The sequence below is a fragment of the Plectropomus leopardus genome, chromosome 10 (genome assembly GCF_008729295.1).
Source record: "Plectropomus leopardus isolate mb chromosome 10, YSFRI_Pleo_2.0, whole genome shotgun sequence".
Classification (NCBI taxonomy): Eukaryota; Metazoa; Chordata; class Actinopteri; order Perciformes; family Serranidae; genus Plectropomus; species Plectropomus leopardus.
In genome coordinates, this window is record NC_056472.1 from 27,743,551 (window position 1) to 27,756,313 (window position 12,763).

Here is a 12,763-nt window from a genome sequence, read left to right on the forward strand (position 1 = left end):
ACTTTTTCCAGCATGCTCACTTGTCATGTCAGTGGTTGTTTCTGTACAGTGGAGACACGTGTCCTGACAGGGCGAAACAAGGAATGTTTACGCAGCACTTTGTCCAACTCAACATAAAATGGATAAGTGGAGCATTAATGCGCTGTCACCAAAACATCTACCACGTCCTGAGCTGATGATGTGGTCCGTGTCAGAGAAGCATTAGGATGGCGTCACTGTTTTCACGACAAAAGATATGTGGTCAAATGCATCCCAAACCACCCCTGCAAGCGGTTTGTGCAATCATGTCAGAAATCTGTCTCTTAACACCTGTGTTTAGCATGATGTGGTTGTGAGCACGTGGTTGTGATCACCTGAGAGGCATAAGCAGGGTGAATGGGACCTAAACATGAAGCTTCTCATGGTCCAAATTAGAAGTACAATATCAAAGAAAATAAACATTTTACACATATTTTCCAAAAAAGAGGGTAAAACAATTAACTGAGTGTGTGAATGAGTGGAAAACAAGTCAACACAAATGGAAATGTCTGTTTAGGAGCTTACTGTCACAAAAACACCAATAGAAAAACCTAAATTTAAAATAAAGACTGTTTTCTCTTCAGAACAATGGAGGAGCCTTTTGCTCATAATTTATGTACATTTATAACAGTCTATGATGACAATAAGGGGTTAAAAACTGCTCTTGCAGTGGTAGGAGCGTTATTCACTACAGAACCCATAAGCCATTGGGCCATCTGCTTTCTACTGATTGGCTGTAAGGCCACAGGATCTAGGGGCGGCACTTCCTTCAGCACAGGTCGTCTCTGCCTATTGAAGCTCACACTGTCAGTATAAAAGCTCCTATTGGCTCCAGTGACCCGTCAATCAAAAGGTCAGAGTTCAGCCTCCATTTTCATGTAAAGGAGTTTGCACATTTACCTGCAAATCGAAGATTATGTGGAAAAAATATGAATGTTTGAATGATGCAGCAGCAGTTTGTAGATATCTGTTGATGTAATATGTGTTTGGACTAAATGTTTTGCTGGATTTTGACTGTCATTGACATTTTAGGGTTTTTGAAGACTGTTTTTGTTGTTGATATTGATCTGTGGATAACAATAACTCTTCACTGGTGAGTTCTAATTATTTCTTTTTTGTTTTTTGATTTATTGAGCCTGCTGTGGTGGTTGTATCTTGGTCAGCATATCATTATAATCAAATGAAACCTTACCAGAGCCATGAGCAGGCTGTCAGATTTTTAAGACTGAAGTCGGAAACCCATGGATGAAATTTTGTGACTCTTTGAAGGCATTTTGTGTGTCTTTAAGGCCCTTTTGTGACTTTTTGGGTGGTGTTGAGTTTCTTTGGTGTTGTTTTGCCCCTTTTGTACTTATTGTTTGTCTCTTAATAGTTCCTTTCCATCTCTTTGCGGTTATTTTGAGTCACTGTCCCTGGGCAGAGACACAAAATAAATTCTAAGAGACAAAAAAAATGACCTCAAAGACAACCAAAATAAGACTGAAAATTACCTTACAGAGAAAAAAAAATGACCTCTAAGAGACAAAAAGGTGACCTTAACACGAAACAACCAAAACTAGACAGAAAGAGACACAAAATCACCTCTGAGAGACACCATGCAACCAAAAAAAGCCAAAATGACTCTAAAGAAACACAAAATAACCAAAAAAGACACAAAATTACATCAGAGAGACAAAAATGACCAAAAAAGACACAAAGTTATCTCAATGAGAGACAAAACAATCAAAAGTAGATCCAAACATTTGTGACATCTGAGGACAGTATTCTTGTCAATTCAGCATTCAAATATTCCATAAGGATTGACTATATTTGCGTAGAAACTTTACATTTTGAATTTTGTTGCATAAACTCTCTACCAGCTTCCTATCGACGGGCAGTGTTCATGTCATTTAATTCCAGTATTTGCATGAGCCAGGACTAAAACCTTCTGATAGCATTACACATGTTTGATTTTGTCAAACATGTTTAATGCTATGTCAGGATGAGAAGGCAGACTTAAGGCAGCTTGGACTGAGTTTTATGACCTCCTTGCACCAAAGAATCAAGATTAAAAGACCGCACACCAACTCAGCTTTTATTCTGACATTGAAAATTTGTCTGCGACAGTGAAATCACTTGAAAAGTCATTTGGTGTAAGGCCGGCATTAGTGACAAAAGAAGAAGCTTGGTAGAACAGAATAAAGGACCAAAACACTCTGAGCGTAAAAACATGTATTAAAATTTTATTTACAGACATGTACAAAAATATTGTCCCTCTTCCTGAAGTGTCCGTGGACCCTCCCGATGGTCCACAAATAAATACCAGTAGTGAAATAGGGGATCGGGGTAGGAGTGTGTGTGTGGGTCTCTGTGTGTGTGTGTGTGTGTGTGTGTGTGTGTGTGTGTGTGAGTGTGTGAGTGTGTGAGAGAGAGGTGTTTGAGTATCTCAGGGTGCTTGGTCCGCTGGGTTCATCACTCTGCCCATGAACAAGATGGATCCTGAAATACAGAACACAATAAAAATAAACTTTAGAAGGTTTAGTTATTCATTTAAAAACACTATGTGAATTTTATTTGTGATTGTGACATATTTTTGCCTCTTCTTAAGGCACATTTTTTTAATAGGGGAATAATTAGACACTATAATGCTTCCAGTGTGTTTTATGGACACTGCCACTAGGGGGCACCAAATCTGGAAAGTTAAAATACACATATGGCCTTTAACTGCAAATTGAGACGATTTTATATAGTTGTTGACCTCTTTTTGGAATGCATGCAGTTTTAGGATCCTTGTAACACCTGCCAACATAATAACAGCCCACAAATATAATACAGATCTGCAGCTTTTAATGTAATAAACCCACAAATGTAACAAAATTCCCACAAACGTAATAGCAGTTGCCTACTCCAAATGTTTTACGTAATTTGTTACGTTTGTGGGATGGTGAAAATCTTCAGCTTTCAAAATTGCAATTACTTCCCAAAAATGTAATAGGAAACTGAAAAATGATATTTGTGGTCCTTGTTGTTTGTTTATTTACTTGTACGCCTGCCAATGGGTTTGAGTCAGCTAATTGATTTTTTAATTAGATTTTCACTTTCCTGCAAACATAAAAATTTCCCACAAATGTATAAGGTATTACATTTCAAGGGAATTACAGTTACGTTTGTAGCATGTTTGTGGGAATGTTATATTAAAAGCTGCAGATTTGTATTATATTTGTGGACTGTTATTACGTTGGCAGATGTTACACTCCCATTATGGGTTTTTATCTTCCAGACAGCTGTTAGCTTCAGTTAGTTTCTGTATGGTAATTATTAGCAGAATTGTTCAAGCCATGTTATCCATCAGTCACAATTAACATCAAGTCTGCATACGTTTTTGTTAAACACAAGCAAAAGGCTGGGTATATTCAGTGATTTTGTTTTAGTCATCAAAACCTATGTAAAGCTCAAAAAACAAAACAAAATCTGTGCTCTTTTCAAAGCCAGAGTTTGGAGAAACCATAGATGAGTTTCACTTTTAGTTCCCCGGCAGAAAAGTCTGTCTGTTTGGGAAGTACTGAACATACGACTAGGGAGACTTGGATTATACTACACGAGTTGTGTAAAAGTTTCACTTAAGTTTGATATCATTTCGCTGTTGTTAAATGCGATCTCTAAGACTTCAACTCTTTAAGATTTTTTTCAGTTTTTGGATTCTTTGTTCACTGTGGAGGAATACCAGAAAATCAAAGTTATTTTCATAAATTCAGTGTAACACAGGGTGAGTAAATGATATACAAATAGACAAAATATACAAAAAATTACTAAAAGGCTGCCCAAATGAAGGTTTTTTCTTATTAATTGGCATTTAACACAATTTAATGCAGACTTGATGTTCACTGTAATGAATTAAACAATAGAATTCCATATCAATCATATGGTTGTCTGCAACCTTAGAAAATAAAAAGGAAGCTTAGTGAAACATCTAATTGTGATGTAAACTGAAGGTGATGGGTAGAAAATAGTTTAAAAGATGCAGAAATGCTGGTATGTTCATTTACGCAGCGCCCCCTTCTGACTGCAGTGGTTTGCTGCACTGAAATAAATGAAATAAATACCTGTGTTAATCTGTCGTAGAAGAAATAAGAACGGCCGGTCCGCCTTGAAAACAGGAGCACGGGATCGTTTGAGTAGCACCATCGCTGCAAGATTGAGGAAATTAAAAATTATTATTATCATTATTATTGTTTTTATCCCATAATCTGCTTCTCCCATTAAACAGATTATTGCAGGCAGGTAGAATCATGTCAGAATAACATTTCTGTGTAACTCTTCATTTTTTTGCAGAGCATTTCTCACCTGTAGCAGCAGCTGCTTTTGTTCCATCTTCTGTGACTTCTATTCGCACTTCATGGAAAGCATCAGACACATAAAGACCCTCCTCCACTGCAGGAAGAGACAAACTGTCAGCACAGGGATCACTGTGTGACCTGCAGCTTATTATGGTACGTTATGCTGTTTGTGATCTGTGGTATGTTTAAAACAAAAATAACTGGAGCTTTGTGCAAAGTGTATTCTGAGTGAATCAGTTAGTTAATGAGAAGGATAACAGATATTTGGAACTGATATGCATTGGCAATAAAAATGCAAATTTTTCTGTCAGTACTACAATTTTGAAAATAACAAACGACAACCAAAAACTTCAAATTCAAGATCATATACAGCATGTTACTACTAACTTTTTTTTTTCCAAATTCACTGAAGATTTTAATTTAATAATAATTTTAATTTATCATTAAACTAAAATGGTGATACAAACAATCTGCAAAATGTCAAATACTGGTTACTAATAAGTGACCAACCTGTCAACCCTTAATCAATACTTTGAATACATATTCTAATGACATGATGTACTGACCTGATATTCCAGTGAAATCAGCTGCTGTCGGGTTAAAGGCGTCGCTGATGCCCATGGCGGGAAGCACTGACCTCAGGTTGAACTTGTTCTGCATCCTGAACCTGTGAACACCAAACACAGGACGGTCAGTGCATCATCTCAAAGAGTCTGAGTCTAAAGATCATCTGTCACAGGTTGCAGGATTTTAACCTGGGTAGGAAAATGTCCATCTTTGTTCTGCGCAGGCCAGTGTCCCAGGAGGCCAGCTGGCGAGCGGTGAGCTGGGACTCGAGGGAGGACAGCGGCGTCTTCCTCTCGCTGGGCAGGACCACCTGCAGGCTGAGGGAGCGGCCCAGATACGGCAGCTCCAGCACGGTGTAACGCTGATCTGATGCTGTCCTGAACTGACCTGCGACAAGGGGAAGGCGACAAGTTCAGGTGAGAAACTTTAGTCTTTTCCCACTTTTTTATGTAGTCACTAGGCTACTTTGTGATTAGTCGATCAGTAGCATGTAGAAACAGTGTTACCAGTGATTCAAAAGGTTGTTGCTTCAGTATGTTTCAACTTGGACTATTTACTCCCATGTTTTTGAGTCTTGACAAAAAGACAAGGTGTTTGACAGGAGATGATCCAAGAGAATAAACAGTCCGCACACTAGATTATCCTCCCATAAATATTTAATTCAAATACTGACGAGGTGACATTTGGAGCTACATGCTCTTCATCAGGAGGCTGTGTCTCAGCCGCATCCTGATGAAGACAATGCAGCTCAAAGCGTCGCCTCTGTGATAATTGAATTCTATATTTATGGGAGCATAATCAAGTGTGCAGACTTTGTTTCTTCTTTTGTGGCTTAGTGACTAATGGGAACAAGATTTGAAATTGATCCAGTATTGAGCAAAAAGCACTGCAACAAGGAGCTTCGACAGAATGCAATGTAACAACTCTGGGTATTTGTCAATTTACGTCCACTGAAAGTGCTTTTTTTTTTTTTGCCAATGACAAACTCAGATTGTTAATTTAAGATTCTGACAACAGACAGGATTCCTATAGAGACAGACCTCTTTGTTAAAGAGTAAGATCTTTTTCTTTTAACTAGAAACAATCCCAAAATTGTTGTTGCTAAACCCACCAGGCTCCATTTAAATAAACAATAATTCTATCATTGTAAAACACAATTCAGTCAAAGTCGACAGGAACAAAGTAAAACTCACAAAAACAAATCTTTGTTCAGTTTTCCACTTTTCCAACAATAATAAACTCTGGTTTGGTTGAATTATACTCTTAGTTCACACAGTTAGTTGTAAAAATATGTGACTCTGTAGACGCTTTAAATAATGTTGTCAGACACTTAAATAACAATCTGAGCCTGTCAGTAGCAAAAACAAGCATTTTGGTGGATGTACATTGATAGTGTATAATCACCCCAAATGGTTACGCCTTTTTTTGCCGCTAAATACTGGAATAATCGCAAAAAGTGATTTTTCCAAAAACATGGAAAATTAAAGTAGCTTCCAAGCTGGAAAATAACAAAGTTAACCTTTTAAATGAAGTCTTGAAATAGCTTTTTTTTTCCTGATCAACAGCCACATACCCCAAATAATGTGAAACTCAGAAAACAAGCAAAACTACTGCATACATTATATATAACTTTATACTATAAATAGATTTTATTTATAATGCACTTTACATTTGGAACAAATCTCAAATTACTAAAAACTGATAAAAACAACCAAAATAAAAGCATATTTATAAGTTATAAAAGAAAAAGGCAAGTAGAGCAACCAGCAAGAAGTTAAAAGTAAGGTCCTGTACAGAATGATGGTTTCATCGCAGCCGCTGTGTTTGTGTTAAATTACAGACAACATTTTGTCTTTCGATGAATAAATGACAGGATGGCGTCTCTTACCGAAGCTGACCTCTGTGGCCTGATACATCATGGGCACCTTGATGGCGCTCCCATCAGAGAGGATGAACGGCAGGTTCTGCGTGTTGGTGAACAGAAACTGTTTCTGCCAGACGCCCCTGAAGGCCACCGTGTTGACCAGAGCCATCTGCAGCCGGTGGCCCCACCAGAGGGCCTCCGCCTGGGCCTCGCCCGAACCCGACAGCTCCCCGCTGCTGCTTCCTGCCTGGAGGGGCCACGACTCATCTGGGAGGTAACAAGGGAAGAGCAAAGGTTAATATGAAGGTATGTCGTCTACAATTCATCTCTTTGAAGTTTCCAGATGGTTGTTTAATGTGGTCTGATGCAACGAGCAGAAGAAAAGCATTTGTAAATACACCCGCGGGAGGTTTCTTTAGAGACAAGCAAAACAGACACCATGACACTGTAGTTGTGAGGATACATTTAAAACATAACTCTTACTTTCATTTTTAAATATAACCACTAATCATGCGCATAGATTTTGGGATTGACACAGGGGCCACTTCCCCCTCTATGTTTACAACACAAAAACACAAAAGTAGCAGCGTGTTTTTATTCCCACAAACTGCTAGAATGGGGTCACAGCTTACGGTGAAGTGGCAAAAAGTGCATCATAGGTTTCCTTTTAACATCAGGGGGTTTAGAGGAACACAAAAAACAGGCAGTTTGGGGGTCCTCTGGAAATTTTAAGTGTCAAATACTTAATTTTCCTGCATTTTGCTACATGTATGGACACATGCTCTACCAGGTGAGCTAGAGGCTGCCTCTGCTGTCATGTTTTTATTTGAGGGGGACAAATGCACATGCTCTAAATATTGAGGGGGGGGGGGGGGTGTTCTTAGCATACCCTCCAAAATCTACACCTATGGGTTGTGGCAGTATGCAATGCAAAAGCAATGGTTGCAATTTGCCATAAAACAGAAATGAGATAAATAAGCAGTGCGTAGTTGAATGAGGCCGTGCTATGACCTTTCCATGACCTTTCCACCACAAATTGGTGCATAAAACTTCATCAGAATGCAGGAAAGCGTTTGAAACTAAGATTTACCGCCACATAACCAAAACAATGAGCAAAAAGAAGCTAAAAAGCTCCATGGAGCTGCAGAGCTGATGGTTATTCTCTGTGGGTTCATTACAAGCAAATCTTTATACATGCTCATTTCATTCATTTTCAATATAGAAAATACTGATTATTGGGGCTCTAATTGTTCTATGAAGCTGTCCTGCTCACCGTGGTTGTGTCCCACTCGCTCCAGCTGGTTATGGGTTTGGTTGGGTTGGCTGAAATTGGCTCGGACCACGCTGGTGTTGGCCCACGCCGCTGCACGTTGTGTGAACTCAGTCAGGAGCTGGATACCACTCTGTACGAATAACGTGCATGTCTGCTGCAGCCACATCCCCTGGCTGGTGTTGTTTATGTCGCTCTGTGAATGCAACAGGAAGTCTTGTACCTGGGCATCTGCAGGACAGGAGGACACAGAGGATGGGTCAGACATGGAGGTGCGTTGTAAGGTGCAGGACGTTTATGAGAAGGGAATGTTTCAGTCTGAAGATTCTCAGCTGGATATGAAAAAATGTGTGGACACAAAAGGACCACAGATCTGAAAACTACTAAATTACCCATTGACCTCGTTTAGAATTAATTTCAGCATCCATCAATATCAATCATCCGCTCTGCTTCAACATCTGATCATAAGCTCTGCTCAAAGAGGTTTTATTTCACACCACTGTCAAAAAACATTTGGAAAAATGTCTAAAAAAGTCTCTACAACAGAGAAATCATCACTGAAATGGATCCAACTCAACAGCCTCAAGCTTGTGTTTGCAGAAACCTAACTGAGTTTGCACCGCGTCCCTGCAGGACTGAGCACAAACAAATGCTCATTTGACTTAATTTGAGCTTTGCTTAACACAAATTCTATCAGCGTGCTGAGCGCTTCAAACCGCAGGGATCTCCTCATCTGAAAAACTCCAGGCACTTTCAGATAAAATGATCCAAATTGTAGTCAAACTCAGGTTCTCTCATGAGGGCAACATTTCATTAGCGCGCAGCAGGTACTATGAGTAGACAGAAGCAATCAATTTTGGATGTGGTCTTCTGTCATGTTTGAGTTTTCTCTCTTTTTCTTTTTGGAGTTATTTGGGGATTTTGTCTGATTTTGAGTAAGGAGTAGATATGTTATTCATATGCTGATTTTCTGGCAGGGTTCCTACACATGCTTTATTTTAAATTCCATACTTTTCCGGACTCAAATTTCCAGATTTGTTGGTAGATTTTTCAGATCATATTTGACATTTGAGCACAAAAGCTAGACGTTTCTATTATATCATTTGTATTACAGTTGGGATTGTCGAGCAAGCCCTTGGAAAACTTGGATTTTCCCATTGTAGCTGTTTAATATTGTTCCCCCAATATTTTCTGTTTTGAGCAAAAATAAAAGAAATTAAACAACAAAAGCAAACGACCCAAAAATGTGTTAAATTATAATTCTTTAAATGCAAAATTATATATGAAATTATAGTATGTATGATTTTTTAAATAATTTTCAGGACATTTTTCACAATTTAAAAAATAAATAAAAAAATAAATAAAAAATTTACACCCCCATATATCCCGTAGTATCCCGTATATCATCCTGTACTTAAAGCCTGATATAATCAGTTTCCATCCTACACGGACATGTGAAATCACATCACACACACACAAAGAAACAGCAGCTCCAGCTCCCATTTTGTTTGTAACTAAACACAGTGACCTCTCGACCCCGAGGCCGAGCTGCAGGAGTGGTTAATGAGATTAGAGCTGGTGTTGAGGCAGGTATTATGGCTCCAGACACCACTGTGCTCTGCAGGGCCAACAGCAGCAGCAGCACCGCTCCACACCACCTGGTACCAACAGCACTGAGAGCCACCAGCAACCTCTCCAGCCTCACTCTCGCTGCGCGGCGAGCAGCTGCTGCCACCTGAGTATCAAACATGTGGGAAGAGTCTCACCCTTCACACTGTATCCGAGTGTCCCCTCCAGCTGAGCCAGCGTGTTGCCCCTGGCGCCGAGCTGCAGCAGCCCCAGAGACAGGGAGACGCTCGCTGGTGACATGATCAGGTTGGAGTTGTTCTCCGTCTCTGTGAGCGTCTGGTAGAGGCTGACGGCGAACCTGGTGTGCAGCTCCGCCATGCTGTCCTGAAGGCTGCCGTTACAGTGGCTCCTCTCCACCAAACAGAAGCAAATGAAGAGTGAAGCCAGGGGCAGGCGACACATGTCCTGCAGGAGGGGGACGTGTCCACAGGGTGCAACAGGTGGCCCAAAAAAACTAAATCCTGAAAGAGGAAAAGAGAGAAAGTAAATAATCCGCTGAGGTCAGAGAGGTCAAACATCAACTGTCAGTGGGATCCAAACCAGCACTGTGACAATAATATCATCATACTGCGTTTTACCAAACTCTGAGCAGGTTCTTAGTTTACTGAATGTGTGCTGATTTACAACAGATTTGTCCAATGCAATACAGAAAAAGTGACCATAGTTTATTGGATTAAACATTAATTTCATTGTTTCACATGTGTAGATTTTCGGGGACACAGGGGACATGTGCCCCTCATTATTTGGAATACAGACATTTGTCGCCTCCAAAAAACCCCCCATAAAAATAGCAAAGGACTTTTATTTTAACAAAATAAAAGATATTTACATGATAAAGTGATGCAGAGAAGGCACAATTTGGTGCATAAAAATTCACCAGAAAACGGGAAATTAAGTGCTTGATGCTCAAAATTTTCTGGTGGAAGACCCCCAAACCCCTGTTCAACCCCAATAAAATGAAGCCTACGCTTTTTCATAAGTGGATTACATTTCTTTAACCATGATATATAGAGATCATCATTACTCCATATGTGCAAATACAGAGAGATGGCACAATGAATGAACAGTACGTTCAAATTATGTGATATAAGCTGACATTTTAAAAATGAAAGTATTTAATAAATTCAATTAGAGCTGTGTGATATTCAAAAATAAATATTTATTTTGATTATTCTGACAAATATTGCATTATGAGTTGCAGTTCTAGTGGAAATTGTGTATTTTGTACTTCCTCATAGAAAAAAAAGATGATAATTACATGATTTTTGGTGTGGTTTGTACCAAACACACACGTCCCCTTATGTCTTAGATATAATGAGGCTGGGGCATCTCTGACACAACAATGCTTCATTTATAAAGGAAAATTATGTTCTGTAATTTGGATATTGCACTTGGCCATATTGTGAGTTTGATAATATTTCTATTCATTGCTCAGCCGTTATTTAAATTTAGCCTACAATAAATGTGAAGTGGAAAAATCTGAAAAGACATATAAAAGAAAAGAAATAGCAGACTATATGGTAAACAGCAGCAGTTGCCATTTTTTGGCAAAATCAGTACAGCTTGAGTAAACTGACAAATGCTGTACTATGTAGTATTACTATAAAATTACTGTAAAGCCACTGTGGGGAGGATATTGCCAGTTAAGCCAATCATGTAGTCAAGCAACATTTCATCACCCAGTGTGAGGTGCAAATGTCCAACACATTCACAGAAGTGTATATATATATAAAGGAGCAGTGGTGGTTTACTCATGTACTTTAGTATCATTTTGAAATTATTTTTAATGCAGGACTTTTACTTTTATAATGGAGTACTTTTACATTTTTGTATTGCTAGGTTACTTTTACTACACTACATTTTTCAGCAGCCATTATACCTAAACAGTACATAAAGCAGCTAAAGCTAGCTCTACTTTGACCAGCTGTAGCGTTCAAAGTTTTTTTTGCAGGACTTTTGCTTTTTTAAATGGAGTACTTTTACACTGTTACATTACTAGGCTACTTTTACTTCAGTAAAGGATCTGAATACTTCTCACTGCACTGCATTGACTAAATGGTGAAATTTTAAGGGCCCTCCCATTTTTTTAGCCTCTTCTGAGATGAAATACCACTCTGATGATTTTCCATTCAATCTTAAAATGTCTTAAATGTAATGTTAGGAATATTAGGTCTTAAAAGTTATTACATAGTCTTGAATTGGATTTTGTGAGGTTTTAATTGCTACACATATTTTATCCAATTAATTAATCCATCTTTTAATCTCTTTTTGTCAAAATTAGCCGAGCTCTTCTGTGTAAAAATCCACATTTCTGATGTTACAAATTTAAACCTACCACCAAACCTAACAGTGTATTTTCACTCAATACTTCACAAAATGTAACCCAATTCACTGTAATAACCACATTCCTACATAAATTCTGGCTGTACAAGGGACCACACTTATATACTACTTAGCTGTATCTTACCTGCAATGCTTAATTTAAAAAAATGGAATTTTCCAAAAAAAAAAAAAAAAAAAAGTCTTAAATTTGGTCAAAACGTATATTGAAATGGTCTTAAAAAGCAGTCGGATACCTGTAGACACCCTGATAAATGTTGACAGGTGCAGCTGTGAGTCTTACCTGTGGACAGGTGAGGTAGTATCCGTTTAACTCCAGCTGTTCTCTCCAACCATTCAGCCTCTGCAGGGGAGCTTCTGTCCTGTCTGTCCCCGGCTCTCAGTCACTATCACCGGTGTCTAGTCACTGTCGCGGTCCTGTGTTGTCCCCGGCTGTCCTGGTCTGTGCTCCGGTCCTCCGGTGGGTTCTCACTGAGGCAGTCTGTAGTCATAAGACCGTGTTTAAAGGGGAACGCTCCGCGCCGTGTTTGCGGTCTCCGTCGGCGATGTCCGTACCACTCGTCCGGGATTCCTGCCTCTCCGGGGCTATAAGGAGCCAGGCGGAGGGAGGCATGTCACTGACCAGCAAATCCCAAACCGGGCAGAGAGGAGGAAAAAAACACCCACACACGCGCGCACAGCACGGCACAGCACGCATGCATGAAAGTTTTCTGAAATTTTAATTTCTGGAAATTAATAGGCTACCCTGTAGAGACGCTG

The 12,763-nt window shown here is 39.3% G+C and overlaps 1 protein-coding gene across 1 annotated transcript; it reads right to left on the reverse strand.

The window, feature by feature from the left end:
• Nucleotides 1-2,412: 2,412 nt before the first annotated feature.
• serpine3 (serpin peptidase inhibitor, clade E (nexin, plasminogen activator inhibitor type 1), member 3) lies at nt 2,413-12,355 on the reverse strand. The gene is given in 11 exon segments (XM_042494805.1): nt 2,413-2,496; nt 4,101-4,184; nt 4,342-4,428; nt 4,901-5,001; nt 5,090-5,288; nt 6,790-7,032; nt 8,039-8,266; nt 9,802-10,073; nt 10,075-10,118; nt 12,288-12,331; nt 12,334-12,355. Coding segments are annotated over 11 exon segments (1,362 nt in total). The 5' UTR covers nt 12,341-12,355; the 3' UTR covers nt 2,413-2,443.
• Nucleotides 12,356-12,763: the final 408 nt, after the last annotated feature.